Source organism: Ictidomys tridecemlineatus, chromosome 6 (genome assembly GCF_052094955.1).
Source record: "Ictidomys tridecemlineatus isolate mIctTri1 chromosome 6, mIctTri1.hap1, whole genome shotgun sequence".
Lineage (NCBI taxonomy): Eukaryota > Metazoa > Chordata > Mammalia > Rodentia > Sciuridae > Ictidomys > Ictidomys tridecemlineatus.
This window is the reverse complement of record NC_135482.1, coordinates 105,865,340-105,892,700: the sequence shown is the minus strand read 5'-3', so window position 1 is coordinate 105,892,700 and position 27,361 is coordinate 105,865,340. Positions and strand designations below refer to the sequence as shown.

The 27,361-nt window shown below is 48.5% G+C and overlaps 1 protein-coding gene and 1 long non-coding RNA gene across 4 annotated transcripts in view; one reads left to right on the top strand and one right to left on the bottom strand.

The window, feature by feature from the left end:
* Positions 1–2,309, bottom strand: part of LOC120888376 (uncharacterized) — a 38,186-nt gene extending 35,877 nt beyond the window's left edge. For 2 of the 3 annotated variants that reach the window (XR_013423183.1, XR_005731962.2), the window contains exon 1: positions 1,853–2,306. This is a non-coding gene — a long non-coding RNA (uncharacterized LOC120888376). Of the gene's footprint in view, positions 1–1,852 lie in introns of all 3 variants that reach the window. The other variant, XR_013423184.1, reaches the window with a different exon arrangement.
* Positions 602–27,039, top strand: Ccnd2 (cyclin D2). The gene is made up of 5 exons (XM_005334008.3): positions 602–1,083; positions 2,830–3,045; positions 5,614–5,773; positions 13,088–13,236; positions 21,661–27,039. Exons 1-5 carry the CDS (start codon positions 892–894, stop codon positions 21,808–21,810), a joined length of 867 nt encoding a protein of 288 aa, XP_005334065.1. The 5' UTR covers positions 602–891; the 3' UTR covers positions 21,811–27,039.
* The last annotated feature ends 322 nt before the right edge of the window (positions 27,040–27,361 follow it).

Genomic DNA, 27,361 nt, shown 5'->3' with positions numbered 1-27,361 from the left:
GGAGACGTTGTTCTGGTCCCTTTAATCGGGCTTGTGAAACAGCTTCGAAGTTATCAGGAACACAAACTTCAGGGACATAACCTTTATCTTTGGGTATGAGAGGTTGCTATTTTCTAAAATCACACCCCCCCCCGTTATGTTTCACGTATGGGATCTATTTCTAAATTGTCTGAGTTCACCCCATCTTCAAGAAAATTATCCTCCATTCCTGGATCTTGAATACGTGGGCCGGAATATTAGGATCAAATTTGAAGCCAAAATTGGAGGGTCGCGTTTGGGCATTGGTACACTTACAGAATGTGTGACATTAGAGGGAATAAATAGGAATTAGTGGGTTTTTGTGGGTTCCCCTATCCGGGGCCCCTGGCATGCGGGACTGGATAGAGGGAGAGGGCCCGGGAGAGCTAGGGAGAGGGGTGAGGGGGGAGCGGGGGACCGCGTTTGAAGTTGGGTCGGGCCAGCTGCTGTTCTCCTTAATAACAAGAGGGGAAAGGAGGGAGGGAGGGAGGAGGGGGAGGAATGGGAGGGCAGGGAAGGGGAGGAAAGGGGAGGAGGAACCCGAGAGGGGAGCGAGGCAGAGGGAGGAGACCTAACTGCCCAGCCAGCTTGCGTCACTGCCTCAGAGCAGAGAAGAGCGAGCTGGGGAGAGCAAGACGAGTTTGAAGGCGAGGACCGGTGCGAGTTAGGCAGCCCCTGAGGCTCTGCTCGCCCACCGTCCATCCCTTCCTCTCTTCTCTCCCAGCTTCTCTCTCTGCCCTCATCTTTCCCCCGGAAACCCCCGATTTTGCCAAAGGAAGGAGGTAAGGGGAACCCACGCCCCTCCCCCTCCGACAAAATAAAATAAAACTTTTCCAGTCGGAGAAATCAGGAGAACGAGTCGCTCGGCTGGCCATGGAGCTGCTGTGCTGCGAGGTGGACCCTGTCCGCAGGGCCGTGCCGGACCGCAACCTGCTGGACGACCGCGTCCTGCAGAATTTGCTCACCATCGAGGAGCGCTACCTTCCTCAGTGCTCTTACTTCAAGTGCGTGCAGAAGGATATCCAGCCATACATGCGCAGGATGGTGGCTACCTGGATGCTGGAGGTAGGTGTGCAGGCGACGCTCATTAGGAGCCACAGCCCCACCTGGATTCTTGGCCCCCCACGCAGGGACCCAAACTGGGAGAGGACAACCCCCTCGCGGGCCTCCAGGCTACAGTGCGTGAGGTTACCCCGCGCCTCTGGGCGAGACGCGTGGCTGCAACTCTTTTCCTTGCTAGATTAACCGAGGGAGGGGGAGGGGGAGGAAAATCTAGGAGAAACGAGGCTGTCCTGGGGCGGGGGTGGGGGAAACATCCCGCGCGCTGGTGCCTGCATGTGGCTTCCTCGTCTTCCCACCCCCATCCCGACCTGTCTTTTGCCGATCGGCGGCTATTTTCAGTGCCATGAAGAAGGGAAAATCGCGACCCACAATAAAAGGCAGCCCCCCAAAAGGTCGGAGCAAATTCGTCCTAGCCTCGGGTCCCCACATGTGGTCGCGACTCCGCGTTGGCACTTCAGGGGGGAGGGGGAGGGAAAGAGGAGGAGAGAAACGGGGAATTCAGGAGCCCCGGAAGTCGTATTGAAGAAACGCGTGTTTTAGGGGAACCCAAAAGAACCACTTCTTAACCCTCGCTCCGGATCTTTGCCGAGCGAACTGTGTGCCCACGTATGCACAGCTCTGGACCTGCCGTGGTTTCGCCATGTTGCTTTGCAAACTCCAGTTGGAAAGGCTGGAAAACGTCGCCCGCTCCCTTAAGCACCCCATTATCCCGACCACCCCACTTCTAATCCTGCCCTCTCCCCCGAGTCCCCAACTCACAAAGATTACTTACAGTTTGGTTTTCCAGCTTCTTCAGTGCGGAGATTTGGGTGGGGTAGGATGGGGGGAGGGAGGAGGTGTGTGTAGGGGGAATTTCGGGGCACCCCTAAATAAGAGGTCAGAGCCCCCCACTTTCTCTTTCCGGGGCTCCCTGTTCCCGTCTTTCCTCCAACTGGGCACCACGTTCCTAGTCTCTGCCCTTGTGGGCCGCAGCCGGACACTCCCGCGCGGCTTCACTCCTTCAAGTTTCCCCTCGGGATCCAAAGCCCCAGGGGTCGAGATACAGACCTTCCCGTCACCCAAAACCTCCGTTTTGGGAAGCCTGGATCCTCTTTGAGGTTTTCACGCCAAAAGGGCTTTTCTAGGATATTTCCTCGATTTTTAATTATTTTTTGAAATCGTCCCCCCCCCTCCGACTCCAGCTGCCGCGGCTGCGGCGCTCTTCCTCCTCCCCTCCCTCCCCCGCTCTTCCCCACCTCTCCCCACCCACCCCCCCAATAGCGGCCCCTGGGGCGCAGGGACCCCCTTGGGCATTTTTTTCAATTGTCGGGAATGATAGAGCAGGGTCTGGGGATCCGAATGAGACCAAGAAGGAGACCCCCGGAGCCTCCAGAATATTTTTATTGATTTTTTGAAAAGATGACGAAATCCAAAAAAGAGTGAGTGAGTTAGAGTGCGCAAAGAAGTCGGAGCCAAGGGGAGCGCGGTGGAGCCTCGGGCGGCAGCTGAGCTGTTCTTTGCCTCCGGGTCTTGGTTCTTAAATTCGCCCCCTTTTTTTGGCTCCGTGAGAATATCCAAGCACGGATGACCTATCGGATTTTATCCCAGTTTTCTCTTCTTTATTCTTATCACACTTTTTACTCCCCTCCCCCTCTTACATAAAAAAAACTAATCTTTTTGTTGATTCCATAGACGATACTTTTTCATTCTTTTTCTCTTTTTCTGATACTATTCTCATTCTCCCCCGACCCTTGCCCACTCCCTGTATAGGTTTGTGAGGAACAGAAGTGTGAAGAGGAAGTCTTCCCTCTGGCCATGAATTACCTGGACCGTTTCTTGGCTGGGGTTCCCACTCCGAAGACCCATCTGCAGCTCCTGGGTGCTGTGTGCATGTTTCTGGCCTCCAAGCTCAAAGAAACCATCCCGCTGACCGCGGAAAAGTTGTGCATTTACACCGACAACTCCATCAAGCCCCAGGAGCTGCTGGTAATGACTGTCCCCTGCCTCCCTTTCTACTCTTTCCTTCTTGCTCTCTTCTGGCCTGACATTCTGCCTTCCACTCACCAGTCCCAAATCAAATTCCTAGGATCCTGAATAAATCCACCACTGGAGTTTTCACACGGATAAGTCTCTTTGAATAAGAGCGAGCTATCCTTTGTGTTCCTACTATGTGCCAGTCAATGAGCCAAAGCACTTAACCTACATCTGTGATCTACCAATAAGATCGTCATTGAAATTTGTGTTGGTGAAATTCATTTGAAGGGTGTGTGTGTGTGTGTGTGTGTGTGTGTGTGAGAGAGAGAGAGATATCTTAATTAACTGATAATATATTAATTAGGTTCCAAATTTTCAAACACTGAACTCTGAGAAAAGAGCCTGATTTTTCCATTATAGGAATGTGTTGCAGGGTGTCTCCTAAGAACCTGGAGGTCAAAGGTAATGTCCAAGATATTGATAAAGTCTCAAGATACCTACATATAGTGTCGGATCACTAAATCACAACACACTGATTTCTGAGTAAAGTCAAAATTTGGCCTTTTTTTAGGAGTCTGAGGCCTGTTTTCTTAGGTCCAATGGAGCTGTGACCTCTCTACAGCCCCAGGGGGTCCTGTCTTGGCTCTGGTTTTCTTCCAGGGAGCCTTTTCCCCACCAAATCTAATATTTTTCCCTTTACAGCTTCATGTGTAAGATGGCCGTATTGCAACAGTTCTGGAATCATACTTCCCTGGTCCACTGGTCCACCTTGGGTGGTTTGCACACTTTTTTCTGCCAGGATTAGAAAGGGGGCCCCCCTTTTCCTGCCCCCTCCTCTCCTTACTGGCAGGGCTTGGGCCTGCCTGCATGAAGTCTAAGTCTGGGTTCTTGAACCGAGCTCTTTGTGAGGAGCCTTCCTTTCTGGGGCTATGCTGCCATCTAGTGGCAGACATGCACATGGTTGGGGGAAGAATTGCAGAGAATGTAGAGAGGGGCATGAATGACTTCACCTTTGAACCGCTGCCAGAATTCAGCTGCTTCTGGTTTGGTCGGAGAGGCCCAGAAAGGTGCTTTTTTCTGGGCGATCTGCTTCCTTTAATAATAGTGCAAGACGAGTGCTTTGTCCTCGAATTTCCTTGTGAGGAGGAAAGACTGGGACTCAAAGTCATCTTTGAAGATGCCGGTTATTGCCTACTGGGTCATGGATGGGTTTTTTACCCTAACCTTCTGCATAAAGCCAGGGGAGATTTTAAAGCTTCTGAAGAAACACAGTGATCAGACTTGAGGACTAGTTTTTTTTGGTTTTTTTTTGTTTTTTTTTTTTTAGTCACGAGAGAGCAGGGGGTAAAAAAAAGGAAACTTCCATTTGGGAGACTGGATGTATTTTTCAGGATGCCCATTTTTTCTAGGATTATCCAAGCTAATTTATATTGTTCCAAATAAAATTTTTTTTTTAACTCTCCCATCTCTTTATGGGATCTGGAAGAGTCCACCTATTTGACAAATGAGAAAGAAAGCTGAGGCCCAGGGAAAGAAAAGGAATCGCTGCAGGCCACATGGCCAGTTGGTGCTGTGATTCAGCATCTATTCCTGGGCCTAACGAATGCAAGAAATTCGGTGTTCTCAGAGTAAAGGAGAGAGCCGTGCACTGGGGAGGTGGTCCCTGCCCTTCATTCTTCTGAATATGACTGATGATAGGCATATTTTCCCTCTGACTACACATATATTTTTTTAAAGTTTTGGTTTGGGCTTATTTCCTTTTGAGCACAATTTCCCATATGTATCTTGAAGAGTCACAAGATTTTTCATTAGCTGGGCTGCTGGTGAGAGGCCCAGAATGGATAGGTTTGTTTCCATTGTCCCAGAACTTGGCTTAGGGGTTCTGTGACCCTGATAGACACCTCTGCCCTTGTCCCACACTACCTCCATCTGCAAAATGGGATTTCAAATGACCATTAGCCACGGGGGCAAAGACCTGTGTAACATTTAGGTGAAAGGACCGAATGTCATATCCCCAAGTTTTCTGTGTGATGTGTCAAAAGGGAATTTTTTTTTTTAAAACCAGCAAAGAAAGAAACAGCACTTTTTAGCATCAGGTAAAAGCCAGCTAATTGGTCACCAAAGAGTTGGGCCAAGGGAGCCTATTTTACTTTATATCTTCTGGCATCATTTTTCCATGAGGATTTAAAAGACTATCAATCCAGTGATAGAGATGTGCAATAAATTATTCCCAAAGGGCTTCAGTGTCCTTGGCCATAACTTATGGTAGGCCCAACTTTCTGGGTGGGCAGACAGCAGCATTTCATGGAAGTCAGGATTGGGTGGGAGTGCGGGGAGCTAGGGAGGAAAAGAATTACAAGAAAATAGAATCTTGGCAACAGAGCCTGACGTTAGCAGCAAAGAAGAGCCATCCCAACTTCAAAGCCCTCGGGGCATCCTGACAAACAGACCCCCTTCCAGCTTAGCAGCCCCATCCTAACGATCATCATTAACACTGGTCTGGACCCCAACCCTCCCACACACACCAGATCAGCCTGCGGAGTTTTTATTCCGCTGTCCTCTCCCTGTCTTCCTCACCAGGAGTGGGAATTGGTGGTGTTGGGCAAATTGAAGTGGAACCTGGCTGCTGTCACCCCTCATGACTTCATCGAGCACATCCTACGCAAGCTGCCCCAGCAGAGGGAGAAGTTGTCTCTGATCCGCAAACATGCCCAGACTTTCATCGCTCTGTGTGCCACCGGTAAGGACCAGGCTCAGAGATTGGAACCAGGGAGGGAGAAGAGCCCGTGAGGGCATGCCCTGGGGCAGGGGGATCCTAACTTTCACGCCAGTTGGGGTGTTTCCAGGAGGGGGGAGGGAGTCTTGAGCAACCCAGAGTCCCAGGTTTCATTCTTGAGTTCTTTGTTCTTTAACTTTATCGGAGCTGGTATATTCTCTTTTCTCTGCTAAACTCATAAATGGTTTATGACAGGTGTGGTAAGGGGGAAAAAATGGGTGCCTGTTAAAATGTACTTTATGATGTCTAAAGTGCTCTTTGAAGATTATGTATACTGCTTACTGGTTGTGTTTAAATCTTTAATCTTTTGAGGAAAAGGATGGCTTGGAGATAAGCCCAAGAGGAAATTTGGGGGGGTGGGGCAAGTACAGGGTAAAGGAGCAATGTCAAGGTAAATGTGCAGCCTTTGCTGATAGTGGCGAAGGAGAAGAAAGGAATTCTTTCCCTTTCCACTGTGGGCATTGATTGCTGTTGCCTCTGCTGGGTGGGGGAATGAGCCTTTCTGAGGCCTAGGTTCTAGTGCCCTCCCTGCCTCTGGATTTTGGCTGCGGCCTTTAACACAGCAATTGCAGCTGGCTTTTCCATCCACACTGGGGATCCCACTGATCGATACATAGTTTTTGTATTTTCCTCATAGAAGTAAAGGCAGTGGTTTGAGGGTGTCTCATGAAGCTGACCCTTGGCCCGTTTGTACTGTTTTTTTTTTTTCTTGCTAGTGGCTGTGGTAGGAGACCCTGGAAGCTTAACCACCCAGGGGAGAGGTGTCAAGAGTTCATATTTTTTCACAATCAGAAACATTAGGTAATGAGCTAATGTTTGGAGAGGTTCAGCTTCAATTTGCCAGGGGTAGTTGGATTGTATAGGTGGAGCTTAGGGTGAACCTCTTAATATCTTGTTACATGTTATTCATGAGTTTGGGCAGATGATTATATAATGTGCTATAGTGTATATGCTCTTTGTCCACAGTCAAAAGGTCAGGCTTTGTTACTTATCACTGAGTGACCTTGCACAGGCTGTTTGACCTCTCTGAACTTCATCTGCAAAACGTGCCTGTTGATACATCATCCTATAGCTTTTGCAGAGTGATTAGGAAAATTAAAAATCAGAAAGAAAGGACGTATGTGCAACCAGACATGTAGGAGAATGTGCCAAGGTACTAATTCCAAAAATGCCACCCTCCCTGATTTTTAACTCTGATTTTAACTGTTCCAGCTAAGGTGGATCTGTCACTCTAACACCTCCAGCCTCCCTCCTCTGGTTCCAGCAGGGCCCATGAGTTCTGTGTTTGTTGACTTGAGTGGAAGAGTCCAAATATTCTACTTTTGAATCCAGAGCACAGGATTTGCTGATTTTCTTTAAGTCCTCTTCTTCCAGACCCCAATCAGGCCCCACAGCATTGCACATGTCCCCTGAGCTCCTGTGGAGTCAGCGAGGACAGATCCTGCAGGCCCCCACCAGCCCCTTTCAGCAGTGCTGCCTTTTGGAGGGCAGCAGCCTTTCTTTGCCTCCTCCGTCTCCTGCTGTCTGGTGTGGGCCCTAAAGGTCAGTCCCTCGTTGACCTGTCATTTTGTCTCCCAGGCTCTGCTGTCTCCTTCCTCTCTTGTCATGAATCTCCGTGGGGGAGGGGTCAGCTAGTCCTTTCTCTCGGGGCCCTAGGACAGCTGACCCCTGACCCCAAACTTCCCCATTGCCCAGCTGTTGATAGCCAGAATTCTGCTTTGACCTTGTGTCTTGACTGACAGATCTTTGGGGATCTGTTCACCCCTTTCTCCTCTCTGATCTCTTGTCTGATCCAGGCAGAGGTGCTAGGCAGAATTAGCCAAACATGGGCAGGTCCCCAAATTCTGAATAGGCCATAGGCCCATTCTCTAAAATTGGGGAGCCCATCCCCCACTCTTGGCCTTCTTGCCCAGATCCGTGGGGTGGCTGCCAATTTTGGGGCCATAATAGGGAGCCTGGGATTCAGGGACAGAGGAAAGAGGTCCAAAGGGAAATGAAGTGTCATGAACACTGCCTTTTGGGGGCCCTGAGCTGGCTTTGGCCAGAGAGTGGGGAAGGATCGGAGAAAGTGTGCCTCCAACCAAATCAGAACCCTGTGTCAAGTCCTAAGCCACGGACAGATCAGAGCAGAGGGAGGTCCTCAGAAGCTATAGAAAGGATGGTATAGGTATAGAAAGGATGGATGGGCCCATCTCACTAGGCACTTGTTCCTTGATTTGCCCCTGAGTTTGCAAGTGACTGAGTCACACAGAATCCCCTCTGCATAGAGGTTTATGGCAGGCAGTCGGCCTGACGGTCTGTAAACACTGCTTTTCTTGGAGGAAACCCCTCCCAGGGAGAGGAGCTACCATATCCTGCAGTCAGGGTCTGAAAAATGGGTGAGTACACAGGACTGTGCCTGGCATGCAACAGGCTAACAAAAGGTTGGAGACACCCCTCGGCTGAGCTGCTGCTAGCCTGCATCAGGCTCTCACAGATGCCCCCCTTTCACCCAATCCCGAACATTCTGCCTTGGAGCTGATGAAGCACCTGCAGCCAGGGTCCCATGGCTACATGTGGGGACAGAGGTGTCCTGGAAAGATGGTAGGTGGCCAACCCTCAGACTGTGTGGCTAGTTTATGGGAAACGTTGGTTGTGAAAGAGCTGGCAGTGGTTCTGCAGAGAGCATGGAGAGCGCATGTGTGTGTGAAAGGGGACGAGAGGGCGCAGGAGAACACAGGGGCCACGGGGAAGGGTGGCAGGTTGTCAGTCTTCCTTTATCAGACTCTGGGGGTAAGATGGTGGTGAGGCAGAGAAGTGCCCTCCTTCCCTTTCCTGCATGGCCAAAATGACTTCTGGGGTAGAGACAGCCTCAAGCTGCCTGGTATCGCTCTCCTGGCTGGTCCTGGTCAGTGGAAGTATTGGCAGGGAGTGAGGGGGTCTTCCTAACTCTTGCTCCTGGCATTGCATTCTCTCTTCCTGGAGCTTTTGGTACTGAGTGAGCAGAACTGAGCCCTACCTAGTTCCCCTGGGGAGTTCTGATGTCAGATCTCCCCGGTCAGCAATCGAGGAAAGAAGAAGGATAGCACTTAGGTACTGGGAGATTCTTCCCACATATCATGCTCAGCAGACAGTCCCAGTGAGTCTGGAAGAGCCAATGGCATTGAGTTTGAACTTGGTGCAAGGGAGGAGGTCACTGCCTCCTCAGGGACCCTGCGTCCCCCTCTTTTTGCACTAGGAGCCTACCTTAAGGAGTTGCATCTAGGAGTTTATGCCACACACACAAGTAGCCCCTCCAGGGCCTTCCCAAGGTCTAAGCCTTGGTGATAATGATAATCCATTGTGCTCTCCGAATCTTCCCAGTCTTAACTAAAGATGCTTCATGAGTCTCTTTCCCCAAGTTGTGGCCAAGCTGGGGTGACCCAGCAAACAAGTTCTGTGACTTGGCCTTTGATCCAGAATGGGAGATCGGCCTCAGTGGTGGCCAAGAAGAAAGAATTGAAACTCACCTTTCCATCCTGAGCCTCTGAACTGCCTCCACAGTGAGAGGTCACAGGGCTGAGAGGAAGTGGCATGTTGAACTGGGAGTCTCAGTTCTTCTGTAAGCACACCCCCCGTGGGGACAAAAGTGGGACAGAAGTGTGACACTGACTATCTTACTTCCCATCTGGCTTTGGGGTGAAATTGTCATAATTAGTTATTTTGTCTTGACAGTCCTGCCCCACAAGGACAGGGTGTGTTGAACTCTGGGGGTGGCAGATGACTGTGTGCCGAATGACGTCATTGGTATTATTGGTTGACCAATGAGTACCCTGGGTTCTGGCCCTTTAAACTTCCACCTGGCTGCAGGTTGGAGGAGGTGGGGAGGAAGGAGGGGGGGAAACAGACCTGGTTTCCTGTGTCTCCTTAGCCTTAGAACAAATACCTTTCGCCCCCTAGTGGTGAAGAAGAGCATAGCAGTCAAGATGTTTTTTGCAACCATAGCTAAAATAGTTGGTGCTAAACTTACTGGGGAGGAGAACCACAGAATCTATGGTCTCTTTAGCTCAGAACTCCTTCTCCAGTGAAATCTTACCAAGAAGTGAAGATGCCAAGTTGATGAATATGGAGCACTTCTCATGGCCCTTGTTCAGGTTATGGAGACCCCTAAGAACCCAGTATCTCCTATAGCTAACCTCCTCTTGGGAGGTTAAGCAATGTATATGAGATCACATAGCCTGCAGGTACCATGGGTAGACTAAGACCCATGTCCCTGGACTCCTGAGCTAGGACTCTTTCTTCTGGACTTTTCTTCCACTTCTGATATAAAAGTATCCTGAATCCGGGAGATAAACTCAAGGAGCTATTCAACTTCTGGTAAGTTATACAGAGCCCTGAATCTGGAGTCCAAAAATGTCCATTTTAATCCAAGGCCCAATCCTTCAGTGAGTGACATTGCACAAACCATTTAACCTCTCAAGGTTTCCACTCACCTGTAGAAGATTTCTGAAACTGGTGAATTTTAGGTCATTTTTATTGATGTGTCACCATCACCACCATCAGCATGAGAAGCAGCCCTTAGTGCTTGTCTGCAGAACCAGGGTTTGTTAATCTGTGTCCTTTGCCTCTGCCCCGTCACCAAGAGGGAAGAGGTAAAGTCCGATGCTCCTCATATGCGGGCATTGCCCCTTGGCTCCTGGTGACCAACACTGAAATGAATGTGGAATGTGTTGGAAATAGAGTTGCCAACTTCAGTCTTTCATTCATCATAGGCTCTTTCCATTCCCCTGTGGGGCCTTAGTTTTTGCCACTCCCGACAAAGCAGTAAGAGGCTTTGGGAGCTTGATGAGGTCATTTCCGGGACACACACTCAACTGGATAGTGAAAGATTCTCTGGGAAGCACAGAGCCCTTATTCTTTCTGGCCCTCATCATGCCTGGCCTGCTCTCTGCATCTGCCTGCAACCCTAGGATGCCTTTCTCCCTACTCCATGAGATGCTTGATAGACTGCAGCAGCCAGACAGCCCCTCACAACCCCACAGAAAGTTCCAAGAGCAGGAACAGTGCAGGTGATAATGAGATGGAGGCTTACCACTGTGCTTTCCACGGGCTATTTTAATTGATCCTCAGAACAACACTGCGAGGTAGGTATAATTGTTATCCTTATTTGCGGATGAGAAAAGTGGCTTTAGACATTTCCCTGGAGTACACACCTAACATTTGTAAAGCCCCATGTTGTTTTGTATTGCTGGGTAAAGAGCTGGTGCCCAAGTTTAAGAAACTGGTGTTTTCTTTGGGGCACAAGCAGTGTTTTACATTTTGGGGAGTCATCCATGCTGCCTGGAATGGTGAGAACACATTGTTAAAGACTCCATCAGGCACTGTTCCCAGGAGGACTCCCCTTAGCACTGAACGTAGAGTCCCCTGTGGAGGTCTTGCACTTGTTGAAGCCCGGACAATTCACATATCCTTGATGGCTTCATGTGCTTAACAGTAACGGGTTTTCTTAGCAGTGGGACAACAAACATAGGCACGGATGTGTGTGCTTCCTGGTCTGTGGCTTGTGGCAGAGGGAAGAGAGGGCCAGGGATATTTCCCTGCCCCTTCCCTGCCAGATGCTCTCACCCAGGGCCTTGATGGGCAGAGGGCCACGGGCCAGCTGCCTCCTCTGTGTTTTGAATGTCACAGGGGGAAGCTAACGAGGTTATTGGGCAGAGAAACACTCTCCTGTGACCCACGTGGAAGAGACCTACAGCAGAGCAGGAGGCAGGGGAGGCTGGCTTTAGTTACACCATCCATGGACATAAGAGAAGGCACAGGCGGAGTTGGCAGACAGTAGGCGCTGGGTGCAACACCATAATATAGGGCCCTCAGGGTGTGAATGGTAATGGCAAAGGAAAGAGAGCCAGGGAGAGAGACAGACTTACCACCAGGCTAGCATGGTGTTCCTGGGATTCAGCCGAAATGGGAGGGGAAGTATGTGCATGGTTCATTGATCCCCAGTGGGTCTAAGAGTACAGACTTGATATTGTGGCAGTGGGCTCCCCACTAAAAGTGCTTCCATAGAATATGTTTTTACAATGGAGCATTGTACAGGGAGAAGGGGAAATACTAGGGAGACATGGGCTTTGACATGGGCAATACAGTGTGACTCATCTTCCCCTCTGCTCTGCGCCCCCACCCCACATGCACCTTTACTTCTGCATACAGTAAGTTCACTGGATTTGTGCTAGCTGGAGACGGCCCACTGGAAGGATTGTGCCAATCCAGGACTGAGTAATCAAACTATAATCTCTAACACCAGAAGTCAGGGGTAGGGCAATGTAAAGTCTTAGCATTAGGGTTATACCTCTGTGCACCTTTTATGGTTGATGCATGAATTAAACAGGAAAGATGTGGAAGGTATTGTGGGTGGTATTGGTAGCTGTTAGCAGCTGTAACCGGCAGTAGCTCTTGTCATGTCCCCTTGATGGACTGACCTGCTGTTGGATCATAGTCACCTAGCTCACTGAGGGAGTACCAAGGGGACAATGAGTGCCTGGAGTCCCAGGCTGGCCCTGCTGCTGTATAGAATCATCCTCTGACTATGCTCTTGGAGAGCCAAAAGTAGAGGGGGTTTAACTGGGATACAGCGGTTAATCTTGGCTGCTTGATTCAAGTCCTCTGTCCTGTTGTCCCAAGGATCCTTGTTGTGGGGCTAGAAGTTGAGAACTGTGTGAAACTCGGCCGCCATGCACCCCATCTTCTGCATAGCTGCTTCTCTCACTTTGTTTACTTGTATTTATAAACTAATCTTTTTGTTTTTATCACCATATTAGCGAGATGGTAAGATCACAGCAGGACTGTCATTCTTCATAAAAGTTTGCCTGATTCTCCCACCTGTTTCTTGGTCCTCCTTCCAACATGGAGAGCCCTTGGCTTATCCCACCTGTAGGGCACATGGGGTAGTTTTCCGCAGTCCCAGACCTCTTGTGCTCTGTTCCACCATCACCCTCTAGAGGAAATCATGTCTCATTCACCTTGAGGCCCCCACCAGGGCCAAGAATAGTACCTTGCACATGAGATCGTGGGACCAGGGACGATGAGCCCTCTTTGATTGGCTGGGTGCACTCAGATGGGCTCTCGTCCTTCCCTGCCTCAGTCTCCCATCTAAAATCTGGAATAGCCGTACTGCGACAGCAGAGGGCTTGCTATGAAGGGAGGAGCTGAGGGAGAATGTGCCGTGGACCAGGAGCCACTTGTGCAGCTGGCTTTCCAGCTCTGGCTTGCAAGCTCCTGGGTCTTTCTGTGCCCTGACCTGTGGCCCCTCGTCTCTTGCAGACTTTAAGTTCGCCATGTATCCGCCATCGATGATCGCAACTGGAAGTGTGGGAGCAGCCATCTGTGGACTCCAGCAGGATGAGGAAGTGAGCTCTCTGACTTGTGATGCCCTGACTGAGCTGCTGGCCAAGATCACCAACACAGATGTGGTAGGTGGTGGCTGTTGCTTGGTTAAGACCGGGTGTCTTAGCCCCTGTAAAGAGGCCATTGGTTTGATTATGGTGGGGTGTGTGTGTGTGTGTGTGTGTGTGTGTGTGTGTGCAGGCTGGGGATGATCTGTTTTCCGAGATCAACATTTAAGGTCATATGAAATACAGCAGGTGAGGTCCCTTGAGGTCTGGAAGCACCACTTGCCATAAAATCCAGACAAGAAGAACTCAGCAAGCTGAGACTAGGGGAAGGTTGTTATCTAAATTTTTTCATGGTGTGGGCTTCTCAGTGTCTGAATTGCTACTTCATTTCCATTTATGTCCACGGTGTCTGGCCGCCTCACTGAGCAGTGGAGAGCTTCCCGGCTGCTCACACGCACTGAGATGGCGAGACACAGGGAGAAAGCCCAGCTAGAGCCAGGGCACGGGAGGCGTCCCTGCGAGAATGGCGTCCGGCCCTGACAAACCTCCCCCACTCCCGTCTCTTACTTCCCTTTTGTTCAATCTAGTAACGGCTTAAAAGGCACTCTGAAAAGACAAAGTGCTGTACACATTAAACAAACTATTATTAGCTATAGGCATCTTTCCTTTCTGTGTGGACAGCCCAGAGGCTGTTGCTTCTAGCTGCCAGAGTTGGGAACTCCTTAGAAGAAAGGGTTTGAGACAGACCAGGGTTCAGTAAGGCCCCGATTTCAACGGCAAGGAAATTACAGTCCTGGAGGGTCGAGACCGGAGGGCTCTGAGAGGACCCAGAGGCAGGGGAGGCAGTGACCGAGCTGGGGGGCCCAACCTCCAAGCCCTGGCTCCAGCTTCGAAACTCAGGCTCTGCCCCTGCGGCAGCTCCTGTGATCTTGTTGTTTGAAAAAGGTCTTTGGTTGAAAGGCAACTGGAGCGAGGGGTGTTGGCTCTGAGGCCCTTGTGCATCACCATGGAGAAGCTCAGGAATGCAGGGGAACTTCACGATGACACCCTCCGGATGTTCTAGGGGAATTCAGAATGCCTCGTGTGGGAATGCATTGAGTTAAGTCATGTGATCGACAGGCCTGTGACGGTTGCCTCCACAAGGGACGCTGAGCACAAGGCTGCAGCTTGCTGGCTTTCCGACCCACCCACCTGTATTTGGCTTTGGCATTTGTTTTTGCCAGCTCCCAAGAAAATGGCAGGTAGGGAAGGGCCCGAAGGATCAAACCCTAGGTCCTTGTCTGAACCAATATTTAAATATTCTTTTTAAGATGCTAGCTCCAAAACCTGTAAGATCTGGATTGCAAAGAGCCCTCCAGTGCAGGGTGAAGTGTGCTCTTTTATCCCCCAGAGAAAAATCGTGGACAGAACTTAGAACTTCACGTTTCTAGAAAGGATCCACTTCCTTTCTTTTCTGAATGTCTCCTGCCCAGGTCGTCTAGGACTTCCAACCATGGAAGACCAGCCGTTCCTCAGCGCCCTGAGACAAAACTGTCCAGGGCAGGAGTCTGACTCCCAGGCATTGTCACCTCCTTCAGATATTTATAGACTGACCCCCCCACCCATCCCAGGTCTTCTCCCACATCTCTCCTTGTTAGTCACATGGACAGAAATCACTCCTGGGGGCTGCCACTGAGGCTCTTGGGTGGTGTCTTCTTTTTGTGACTGCAAACCAGTCTGCCATGTCATCATATTGGGGAAGCTCTGCCATTTCCAGAAACCGTGCAACTGGTCCTTTCCAGTCAGCCCTCAGGCTGGGCTGCATGCCTGCAAGGCCTTCTTAGCTGTCCTGTAAATCACGGCATTGAGTTGGCACTCCATCTCTGGAAAGGGCCTGTGCCGGGTTTCTTAACTGGGGCTGCATGCCCCTGCCTTGTTTTCCACAGTGGGACTGGGGATTAACGTTTTAATATTAAAAACCAAGCATGAACATCATTAATAGAATATAAAATTTGCACCATTAGTTCAGATAAAAATTTGAGACTTCTAACATTCTAAGCTCCCTCTGGCTCCCAGTGGCTTGCTCAGTCTCTCCCTAGGGGTGTTTCAGTGGGAAGGTTAGGGCTTTGGGCACTGGGCTGGGGCACTGTGTAGGAGCAGCTTCCTGAGTGCTCAGTGCTCCTCCCATCCATCAGCTTGTGTTCTCTGAAGAGCTGAAGTTCAGAGTGAAGGAGAATGAAAGGACTAGAATTTAGAACGCATTAGCATTTGGAGGGAGGTGAGTTCTGCTTCCTGAGCTCTGTTTGCTGTGAATGAAGAAGTGGTGTATTTCGAGCACTTCCTGTCCATTCATTTCTGGAAGGGTTCAGTGAAGGCCCAGTTGTTGCAGGCTGTATAGAGATGAGCATGGCATGGTCCCCAGGCACCCTGCTAGAAGTTGGGGGCAGGTGTGTGAATGGTGCCTGGAAAATAGATGATGACGTCCCAGTTTTCAAGGAACTTAGCGATTGTACAGAGAATCAAAAAAGGACAGTATGCAAAACCCTTCCCAGTCAAGATTTGAGAGGAATGTGTGCCAAACGTGTGTTAAGAACCATAGATGCAGTAGGGCAGCAATTCGGAGGAAGGAACTCGGGAGCCCTAATGCAGAAATGCAGGCCTCTTAGCTGTACGAAGTTGGTGACAGAAAACGTCTTTGAAATGCAAGTGCAAAATGTGGTATGGACAGGCAGTGGAATATCATTCAGCCTTTAAAAAGAAATGGCCTTCTGATAATATGCTACGATGCATGTGGACCTTGAAGGTATTCAGATAAGTAAAATAAGCCAGGCACAGAAGAAACACTGCATGAGGGACCTGGAAGAATCAAATTCCTAGATAGAAGTAAAATTGAGGACCTGCGGGGAGAGAATGGGGAGTTAGGATTTAATGGGTAGAGAGTCTCAGTTTGGGATGTTGAACAAGTTCTGGTGATGGCACAGCTATACTTCATGCCCATATATGATGAAAAATGTCTAAAACGGTCAATTTTTTGTTATGTGGATTTTACCACAATAATTTGTATATGTACATAGCACATGCACATTGTGTGTGTGTGTGACAACCTAAGACGTGCTCTGAAGTCAAGTACATGTTCACCCTGGACCACACCTTGCCCCCTAGTACACAAGCACATAACTCAGGAAGAGCTGCCACCTGACCCCCCACCCTCCCAAGTCCAGTACTCCCCATGCACCTTGTGATTTATGATCCTTTCAAACTTATGGAGTTCGCTCTCACTTTGGGAGATAGGCCACAAATTTTCCAGGAAACAGACTTTTGAAAGTGGGTCCCCCTGATTCATCCGAAGTGGCCAGACAAGTTTCTCTGCCACTGGCCAGCGGCAGTTAGCTTGATTAGGAGGGACCCACGCAGCTCTGAGGAAACGGGTCTTTGTTGCTCCATCTGGTTGCTAAAATAAACCGGAACGCTCCATTCCAAAGAGAAAGCTGAGTGAGAAGCCTGACAGTTTTACAGGGAAGGAAAGTCTCAGAGGGTGGTATATTTTAAGTACTTTTTCCTTCCAGTTATAAGAGTTGCTAAAAACAGACCCTAGCGAGCGAGCGAGGCTGGCGTTTCGGGGGGAACTTCTGCTGAGGCTCTTGTTGCCAAGGGTAAGCTTGAGAAGAGGGATCCACCATCCTGGGCCCCCGCAGAATCGGGGTTCCTCTTCCGTCCCCTGGGCACTGTGCTTGCGCTTCGTGCCAGCATTTACCTCACCGTCCCCTTGTCTATAGGACTTCTTGAATAAGACCCAACTTGTACTCAGCTCTTTATCCAGAGCCCCTGGCAGAGTCATTGGGGAGTGATGCTAGAGAGAGCGGGAGGGAAGGAGGAAGGAAGGAAGGAGTGAAGGACAAAAGGGAGGCAGATGCATTTCGAGCATGTTTCTCATTCATTGGTGTCCCTGTGTCTTTCAGAAAGAAACAGAGAGACATAACATGTAGACTGTGATTAGATATTGGTGTGCTACAAGTCTGGGTCCTCTGAACATTACCTGACTATCTCAGAGCACGTCACTTAATCTTCACACCAAATGGCACACATTCATTCATTCATTAAAGAGTGGCAGGGAGGCTCTCCGGCTATGGAGAGGTGAGATAACTGGGAGATGTTGATCAGAACAGCTACAGACTCTAATCATCTGGCCATGACATTTACCCTCTTCTATCTCCATTACATCAAAACTCTTTGTCACATTCTTCGATCCTGCCCAGAGAAGGTTCCAGCATGTCCCTTCCTTGGGGTCATCCTGGCATTTGAAGACCCTGGTTGTCAGTGGGCAATTAAAAAGCAATGGGCCTGCAGTGACAGGAAGTCTCCCCCTGTGACTTCGAGGTTTTCTCCTCCCCTCGGGAGAAGCGCACCTTGTTCCAAGGCCTCTCCCCCCCCGGGGGGACGGTGCCTTTTGTGGGCTGTAGAGAGCCCCTGGTCAGGAACCTTGTGAGGAGTTGCTGGAGGGCAAGCTGGGGGCAGGGAGGTGGAATACAAGTGGGGGCCTCTGCCTCCGCCCCCGCCTCATTTCTCTGCGGGCCTCATTTGGTATGCAAGGAAACAAGCCAAACAGCCTGTGAAGAAAGGAAGAATGAGATAGTTTCCTAAGTTGTCTCTGCCTGAGTTGGCCATGGGTCTGGGGCTCATTCAGCCCTTTGTCCCCCTGTTGAGTGCAGTGCGTGTGTGGTGACAATGGAGTGATGCAGTTCCACTGAGGGCTAGTGGTAGGAGTTCCGTCAGCCCATTCATGGAAGCAGAGGAGGGTGCAGGGCACGGAGCTCGAGCCAGCAAGCAGAGGAAGTCAGAGGCCCGTGTAACGAGCTGGAGATCACAAACGCTGCTGTCAGGGCTCCGAGGCTGGGGGCTGGGGGCAGGCGCAAGGGAGAGGGCGGGGGGAGGGGGCCTATCATGGTCGGAGTTGGAGGGGTGCCCGACCTCCAGCGCTGTGGAGTGCCACCTGTCCAGGCTGACAGACGAGCATTATGGCTTTCCTTTTAATCAGCTTAATTTGGGGCATCTTAGTACAATGGCTGGTGCTTCTGGAGGCCGCCACGAAGCTGAGATCCCAGAGCCGCGGCACCTCACAAGCACGGAGCATCTTTTTGTTGGAGGCGTGGTCGCCATCCTCCCTTGGGCGATGTCTCCCTTTCTTGGAGGTTCTCTGGCATATCTGTCCTTACTGAGAGCCCAGAAGAAACAGAAGTCTAGGAAGAATACACTGGAATTGGAGGCTGGCCCTTATTAAAGCCAGACTCACTTGGTGTCACCACAGGGCAAGCCACTTCACCTCTCCAGGCTTTGGTTCCCTGGCTGGACAATTCCCTGCCCATTTGCTCTCCAAGAACCACTAGAACCTCCAAATTCTCCACTTCTATGGTTTTTTTGGTGGGAGGGGGTCAGGAATTGAACCCAGGGGCACTCAACCACTGAGCCACATCCCCAACCCTGTTTTGTATTTTACTTAGAGTCAGGGTCTCACTGAGTTGCTTAGCGCCTCACTTTTGCTGGAGCTGGCTTTATGGTAAGTCATCTGAGAATCCTCCCCCTTTGGAAACACTAACTCTACTCAGGTTGGCCTCCCAGCAGGAGCAGTGTGGCTGGATTAGGGACAGGGTTCTTCCTCCTGATCACCACCTCCCCCACCCCATCCCATGCCTTCTCCTGTCCTGCTTTGGGCAAGAATGGGGCTTATGGGATGTGACGTCCAGTTGCAGGTAATAACACCACTGCAACATCCTCTCTCAGACACACACACAGGCTCTTTAAATCCTCTGAGAATCCTGCCATCTTCTTTAGATAACAAAAGCTCTGATCGGGTGAGCATGTGCCACCACATCTAGCACTACCACGGCTGGCTAGAAAAAACCATTTTTTAAACACCCCTTTTGCCATTTCCTGGAGTACCTGCACAGCGAAGGAACATCACACACTAACTTCCCAGATTCAACTGATGATTCTATACAAGGAAGAAAAAAATAATACCGTGCACAGAAACGGGGGCTGGTGAGATGGGGTGCTGCTGGTCTGAGGTCTCAGCCTTAGCTCACACGGCTGGGATGAACATCCCCTCTAACCATGATCTGAGGGTTTGAAGAGGTGTTGCCCTGCAGCCTGACCTCAAAGCACGAATCAGCTCCTTCCTGTGGTGCTCAGATGGAGCAAGAACTATCTATTTCAGCTCCAGAAGAAGAACTAATGGTGATGCACTCACCCATTGTAGTGTCGGACGACCTTCCTGAGGGACATCCCACTGTAGTTTTGACCTTATGCTAGCCCTCACGTTAGCTTTGATTCTTCATTTGAGATGATTATTTTTAGGTCATAAGACTTTAACATTTTCAGATTCCTTCTGCTGAACTGCAAGTACCCCTAGAAACATGCTTTTCCACTGAGCAAGTCATGACCTGTGGACTCAGGGCTGCTGGATGAGCCTTGGGGAAGGAACACAGTGAAGAGCTCAACAGGGGGCCCGTGACGCCCAGATTCCTAACCACTAGTGAAGGGGGTCAGGCAGGGTAGGGAATGGGACTGGGAGGTGTAAGGTTACCTTACAGAGAAGGTAAGAGATCCTTGGTGCCAGTTCTTGATGCCTTCTCAGCTTTGAGCATGCACAGCAAGCCCCACAGTCAGGCCACATTGGCCTAGTTCAGCCCCATCTGTTCTGAGCACATCCTGAGCCAGTCTTGAGTAAATGCTAATCCACACCTCATTTTAAAGAAATCTAGGCTGGACATGGTATGCTCCTTTAATCCTAGCTACTTAGGAGACCGAGGCAGGAGGACCACAAGCTGGAGGCCAACCTGGGCAACACAGTGAGGCCTTGTTCAGAGAAAAAAAGGGAGCTGGACATGGTGGCACATGCCTGTAATCCCAGGGACTTGGGAGTCTGAGGCAGGAGGATCACAGGTTAGGGGCCAGCCTCAGCCATTTAGCAAGACCCTCAGCAACTTAGTGATGCCCTATCTCAAAAAGGGAGGGGATATGACTCAGCACCACCACCCCACCCCGCTTCCCCTTCAATCCCTAGTACTTCTCCACAAAAAAAAAAAAAAAAAAAGGAAGAAGAAGGAGGAGGGAGCATTCTTTCAGATTCCAGGACTGATTCACTGTTATGCATAATAAATAGTATTCATTTATTGGACTGCTACTTAGCACTTCATATATATATTACCTCGGTTGCTGTTTTGCTTTGAGCATTTCGTCATTCTGATTTGACAGATGGAGAGATTGAAATCAGAGTAGTTATTAAATATTGTGACCATTGCCTGCATATAACCCTTCATCGGGCCCTAATTGTTGCATTCTGGGTGATATCGCATCTCTGCCCTCTGCCCTCCTTGTCTTTATTTTTAAAAAAAAAGTTTTATTAAAAAGCTGCAGTTTGAAATATGGAATTGATGAGAGATAGGAAAGGAAAGTTGAGGCATAATGGAAACTTTGTTCCTCGGTATTAGATTCCAGCTTTACTTTAGATATTCTGGGGGGGAAAAAAAGATAATGCTTTTGTGTTTGGCAAAATAGCAACCTCTGGGTGGCGAAAATGGTACAGGGAAACAGACAAAAGGGACGCGTGTGTTAAACCGTGGAAAGACATGAGGACGATCAGTTTAGGGTATTTTCTATACACGCGTGCTGCTTCAGAAAACACAGAGAGGCAGTCTTGCAGGGGAAAGAGGCTGGGAAAATAACTGCCAAGAGCAGTTTCTTCAGCTCACACCCCAGCTAGTATTACTAACCACACTCCCTTCCTAGTGACAGCCGTGACTGGCCCTTGCATTCCATGTTGCCCAGCTATTAAAGCTTCTGCTTGGACAGACTCACTCTAGATTTTCCCTACCAAATATAGACTAATAAAAACAACTCTGCAAATTCTTGCTTATTCCCAAATTGGACAAGCTCAAGTGTCCTGAATTTTGTAAACATTCTGTATTGTATTTTTGTTAGCCTTAAGGGAGTGGTAAATAAGCAGAAAAATCCAGGATTTTTGTGTTTCGTTTTGCTTTTAAGCACTTACACAGTTTATGTGAGGGTCAGGACAGTGCAGTCTCCCAACTTCCCTTCTGATGTGTTTCTCAGTTACTGAGAAACTAATCGCAGTGCTAATACAGCACTGCCGGTGGGCTTCTGCCGCCTCCCAACTTCCCTAGGTAGAAAGCATCTAGATTTCCCACTTGGTCCTTTGATGACCAACCGATGCCCTTCTATGAATGGACCATCATCTTAGGCCAGTGCTTCTCAGGGTTGGAATCACGCAGGCTCCTGTAGGTCGTGATTAGCTTGGTCTGAGTTGAGGGGGATGTGCATTTCCAGCCAGTTCCCTGTTTGGAGATCTGAGGTTCTCCATGGAATTTCCCAAGCGTCTCTCATTTACTTCTACTGGAAAAATGAGCCTGGAGTGATGTGAGTTGAATTGTGTGTGCCTTCCTAAAATCATGCCCCGTGCCCTGCTCATCCTCCTAATAGCTCTGGTCTGGACCCCTTTCCTCTCAGGATTGTCTCAAGGCCTGCCAGGAGCAGATCGAGGCTGTGCTGCTCAACAGCCTGCAACAGGTCCGTCAGGAACAGCGCGATGGATCTAAGACGGAGGATGAACTGGACCAAGCCACCACCCCTACGGACGTGCGGGATATCGACCTGTGAGGCTGCCATTCGGGCCCAGGGAGAGAGGCGCGTTCATCACCTGCTCTCTCCCTCTCTCTGGTTATGTTTTGTTCTTTGTGTTTTAGGATAAAATTCTGCCCCCACCTAGATCATATTTAAAGATCTTTTAGAAGTGAGAGAAAAAAGGTCCTATAACAACGGAATAATTAAAAAAGCATTTGGTGCCTATTCAAAGTACAACATAAGGGAATCCCTTGTATATGCGAAGTTATCATTTGATTATGTAAAAGCAATAGTAAAATGCTTACAGGAAAACCTACAAAGTAGCTAGCCTGCAACATGGGAACAAATTAGAGAAGACTCTGTTTTACATGTTATGAACTAGTGCATGTGCCCCTTTTAGTGGAATCGCAAGGAACTGTGCATGCCATTTATGGCATGATTAGATTGCGAAGCAATGAACTCAAGAAGGAATTAGAAACAAGAAAGCATGATGGGGAGGGGTACAAAGCAACCTGTCAACACAATTGGACCATTTTGGAGGTAGAAGCACCTTCACGCCTAACCACATGTTCCTAAGACAGGAACAATGTTGGATTCTCTATGTTACCTACTCTTACCTACAGTAGCTGCTACCTAAAAGAGATGTTGGGTTTTGCCAATTGGACACAGGTGATTGGCTCCTGGGTTTTGTGTTGGGTGACTTTCTGCTTCTTCTTCCAAACATGGTTCATTGCAGACACCACTATATTGTTATCTAATGAGGAAATTTCGCTATGGTCCATAACCAAAACTCATCTGAAATGGAGGCAGATGGAGACCAAGGGCGGGATCTAGAATGGAATCTTCTATGTTATGGAAGAGGGTGAGGTGACCTTGGCATCCCTTATTAGAAAAAAAAAATAATAATAATTTTTGGTGCTGATTGGCATGTCTGGTCCACAGTTTAGCATTGTTATAAACCATTCCATTCGCAAAGCACTTTGAAAAATTGTTCCTGGGGGATAGATGGGATGGTTTATGCAAATTGTGCTGAATACTCCTTCCCTCTTCTCTTTTTTGCCCCTTCCCTTCCTGCCCCAATCTGGAATCTGGCATTTTCTAGTACATAGTTCTAGTACCCCTGCCAGGGCTCAAGAGACAGCTCTTTCTGCTAACATTCCCATCACACCATTCCTCAGAAAAGCCTAAAAACAAAGGTCTGTTTCCATTTGATGGCATAGAAGGATCTGAATTCCCATCTATATATACTTCTCCTTTGGACATGAAAGTTAATTGCTGGTGCAAAGAAAGATAGACAGCCAAACATCAGGGTGTGGCATTTTGTTCCCTTTTCTGTTTTTTTGTTAATTTTATTGCAAAGTTGTATTCAGTGTACTTGAATTCCCCCCCTCCACTTCTTAGAGGCATTCAGTTAGCAGAGGGTTTTTTGTTTTTTTGTTTTTTGGTTTTTTTTTTTGCACAATTGTAATTGACAGGTAATGAAGCTATTTGTTAAAAGATTTGTCTTTTTTTAAGTAAAAAAAACAAAATCAGAACAGGGCTGCTTTGAAGAATTATGTGCAGATTCTGCCTTATTTCATAGTATGAGGGTTGAAGATGGAGAAACATCTAAGGGTCTCTTATCTTTCATTTTATTTCATTCAGTTTATTGTTATTTTTTTTTTTGCGCTGCTAAAAAGCTAAGATCATTCATCCTTATTCACATTAACAGTACCTAGCTGTAATGTTTCACAGAGTGTGCTGCTATTTTATAAACATTTTTATAATATATTATTTTACTGCTTAAATTCCAAGTCCTGAAGTAGGTGGTTGAGATATGAGTTCTTCGTACTGGAAAAGCCCTTCCATAGTTTGTTTTCTTCGGGTAGCAGATTCATGGTTGGTTTTTTTTTTTTTTTTTTTTTTTCCTTTTTTTCTTTTTTTTTTTTTTTTTTTTTTTTGTGGGGGGTTGGTTTGGTTTCCTCTGATCACATTCTTCAAAGACAGAATATTCTTTACCTCAGGTTTACTGGACAAAAATCAATAAGTACAAAGGACAATGGTTCACATTTTTTTGTTTGTTTCCATAATACCTCACAACCGTACAGTTTCTGCTTGGGAGCCCACTCTCGTGAGGAGTAGAGCAGGCAGGAGGGGCAGCCAAAGGCCCCTTCGGGAAGGCAGGAAAGATTTGGCCCCCAGGTCTCACACCTGGGGACCTTCTCGGTTTTGGAAGTCACCAGGCTCCCATTTTGACTCCGGTATCCTCATCATGATGGAAAAAATACATTGAACCCAGGGATCCTCCCTCCCTCCCCCTCATGGCAGACATTCAACCCGAACATCATGCCATGGACTAGGAACTCGGTTCCCACAAGGCACCAGGTGTCAGGAAACAATGAAAACAAACTCCAGCAGGCTGTTTGGAGATCCTCTTCTTGTAGACCTTTCAGAAGCAGGGCTTTCGTCTGCTTAAGGCCCCTTCATCTTGGAAGTTTCTCACTTCCTCCTCTGTCTTTCCCCTTCCCTGGCCTGGACCCCCCCCCCCCCCCCAGGAGTAAGATCGTCTCCATGGTTCTCCTAGGTCTGAATCTGTGGGCGGATGAGTCTAGGGCTGGCGGTATCTATGGTGCTTCCTTCTCTCACCTCTGTTCTTGGCTGTGGCCAGGCAAGCACCATGCAGGGGCCAGGTCCTCTCCCTTGGTGGCACTCAATGGTCTGCAGGTTCTGAATCACATTGAAATGGCATGGTGGGAAGAACAGGTATGACGAGTCGGGGCTGGAAGTGGAAAGGAGGCGAGGAGGCTGCTTCTCTGTCGAGGTGAATTCCAGGTGAGCCAGTCTCTCGGGAAGTGTGTGGTGGAGGGTTCAGGAATGTGTGAGTTAATGCAATCCTGAAATGAGAGGGAATTTCTGGTGGGTCAGTGGGTGGTAAGTTCAGAAGTTTTGGAGAGGGAAATTGAGCAGCCAGTAGTTAGCCAGTCCTCTATGGGGAGCTGTCCCCTAGAACCAGGAGACTTGAAGCCCAATGAGAAAACAAGGTGCACCTTCATTTAACAATGGCCAAACCGTGGTCTTAAACAAAGCAGCAGGTGACAGGACCTGACAGATAAGGAAGGAACAGGCCCTGAGACTCTACCCACAGTCTGCAACTGTCCACTTTTCCTTGAGCCCAGGTGACACTGGACACTTCTAGCTTTTCCCCTTTCCCATCCTTGGGGCCTACTGTGATAGTAGGTATGGGGCTGTTTGGCTTTTCTGACACAAAAGAAGGAATCTTGGATTCATTTAAGTAACTGGAACCCCCTTCTTGGATTTGAACTCCTTGGTAGGAGTTTTTAATCCCAGAGGGGTTCAATTCTCCCCATGGATTGATTTGAATTTCCTTTCCCCCACCTTTCTTTCCCTCTTTCTCACCACCCGATAAAGGGATTCCAGATTTATTCTTTTCCTACCTTACCGTCTATTCTTCTTTATTCCTCTTTTGTTGTTTTTCCTCCATCAGTGGGGACGAAGTTTGTTCCCCCAGCCTGCCAAATTTTAATCCTTTCCCTGTTTTGACCAAATTGTCAGGGGAAGAGATCTTCGTATGCCAAAAATATATGCTAAGCATAAGAAAATTCCATGCAGATTCATAACAGCCAGGAATCCTGCAGGACGCAAGGGGGAGGTTCTCTCGGCTGAATGTCCCACGTGCTGAGAGGCACGAACTCCTTCCAGAGGGGCTGTTCTTAGAAGTTTCTTCATTTTGAACTGTCCCGGGACTCCACTGAAGAGCACCCTTGGTCTGCGTGCTCTCTACTGGAGGGTCCATCTTGCCTCTGTCAGCCAGGGCAGGGTCGTCCGTGGAGCTTCCGCAGCCTGCCTCCCTCTGCCTCCCTTGCTAGCAGCATAGGTGATATCTCAGAGGGAGCTCTGGGGCTTTCCCACAGACTCTCCAGGCTGAGCCTTGGGAGCTGTAGGACTGACAGGTGAGCTGGATGACTTTCCAATTAGGGCAGGCTTGGATGAGTTTCTCCAAGAGCGCAGGGGAATTTTCTCTCCATGGGCCACAGAGGACAGCGCTGGGAGAAGAGATAGACTTGCACCTTATGTCCTGTAAATATTAATTTTCTAGTTCAAGCAGGTGATATATTGATAGTGTGGAAATGGGAGGTAGGAAGAAGGAGGAAGTCTGAGTAAGCAGGTTAACTTCTAAGCCAAAAGGATTCCTCTTTGTTGATCTTTGAGACAGTCCATCCTTGGGAATAGCTTTAAAAGGGAAATGGATGCTGAGACAGTGAAGTCCCCGTCAGCCAACAAACCCTCTGTAGGTATAGATTGAGCACAGCCTACACTGGTGCGGACTTGGAGCAGTTTTCAAGAGCTGCGGTGCAGTCATCCATTTGTACAAAATAGGGTAGGAAGACCTGAGAGGATGTTTATGACTTCCCCAGACCCCGTGACTCTTTTGATTCTGGATTCTAAACACCCCAGAGTAGTCACTTCAGCCAGAACTATCCTCCTACACTTGTGTGTCTCTGCTTTTGAACTTGGCTGGGCTGTCAACCCTGTTCTTGGCTCAGGTTTTAAGAAACCATCAGCAGATGTATACACTGTAGCTGCAGGGTGCATCCTTTGCCTGCAGCTCACTTTGGGGAAAAAAGTGCCTTACTGACTGTAGCCATTACAGTGTCCAATATATTTTGACAGGTGCCTGTCCTTGGGGAAAAAAAAAAGTTTCTTATTTTTAATTGGTTTAGTTCTTATTACTGGCCAACTCTTACATCCCCAGCAACTCCACCAGGCCATTGGATTTTTTCCATTATGTTCATTACCCTTGTACCATGTACCTCAGACCTCTCTCTCTCTCTCTCTCTCTCTCTCTCTCTCTCTCTCTCTCTCTCTGATATAGTTTCTTGTCTTGGATTATTATTTCTTTTTTTAATTTGCTTTAAAACGAGTGTGATGCCATATCAAGTCAATGTTATTCTCTCACAATGTACTCTATAAGAGGTGTGGGTGTTTATTTGGTCGGGATGCTAGAAAGTGCTAACGTAGCATGATGAGTGTGAACAAAAAAAAGTGTTTTAGGAAGTATGGAAAAAAAATGTATTGACTATGATGGTGACATGATAAAAGTCAGCTGCCTTTTAAGCAGTCTTATCTGTTCAGTGTTAAGTGATTTTAAAAAGTAATAACCTGTTCTTTTGACTAGTTTAAAGATGGATTTGAAGATGGATTTGAAATTGGTTTTGGATGCAATTAGGTTATGCTATTTGGACAATAAACTCACCTTGACATAAATTCTGTGGCCATTGTCAACTTATTTATAGGCCAGCAGTCCTAAGAATGGAATATACCTGTCTTGCAACAATTGATGGTGGCATAAAAAAAAAAAAAAAAACAAGTCCTAACCTGAAAGATAGTCTACATGTGATTCTATGTCCTTACAGAACAAGGAGTTGTTGACATGTTTTGTTTTGTTTTGTTTGGGGGGATGGGGGCCAACTACCCATGCAACCAGATTACAAACTAGAAGCTTCAGTCCACTTGATAAGGTGGGTGAGTCACTGATGTTATCACTGGGCCTCAGGTAATGCCTCCTGATGACCGCCAACTCACTCTT

Excerpts from the sequence above, each read along its gene's own strand:
- Ccnd2 (XM_005334008.3), top strand. The coding sequence starts at position 892 with ATGGAGCTGCTGTGCTGCGAGGTGGACCCTGTCCGCAGGGCCGTGCCG. Across the intron at positions 3,046-5,613 it reads TCAAGCCCCAGGAGCTGCTG|GAGTGGGAATTGGTGGTGTT; the intron begins GTAATGACTGTC and ends CTTCCTCACCAG. Across the intron at positions 5,774-13,087 it reads CATCGCTCTGTGTGCCACCG|ACTTTAAGTTCGCCATGTAT; the intron begins GTAAGGACCAGG and ends CGTCTCTTGCAG.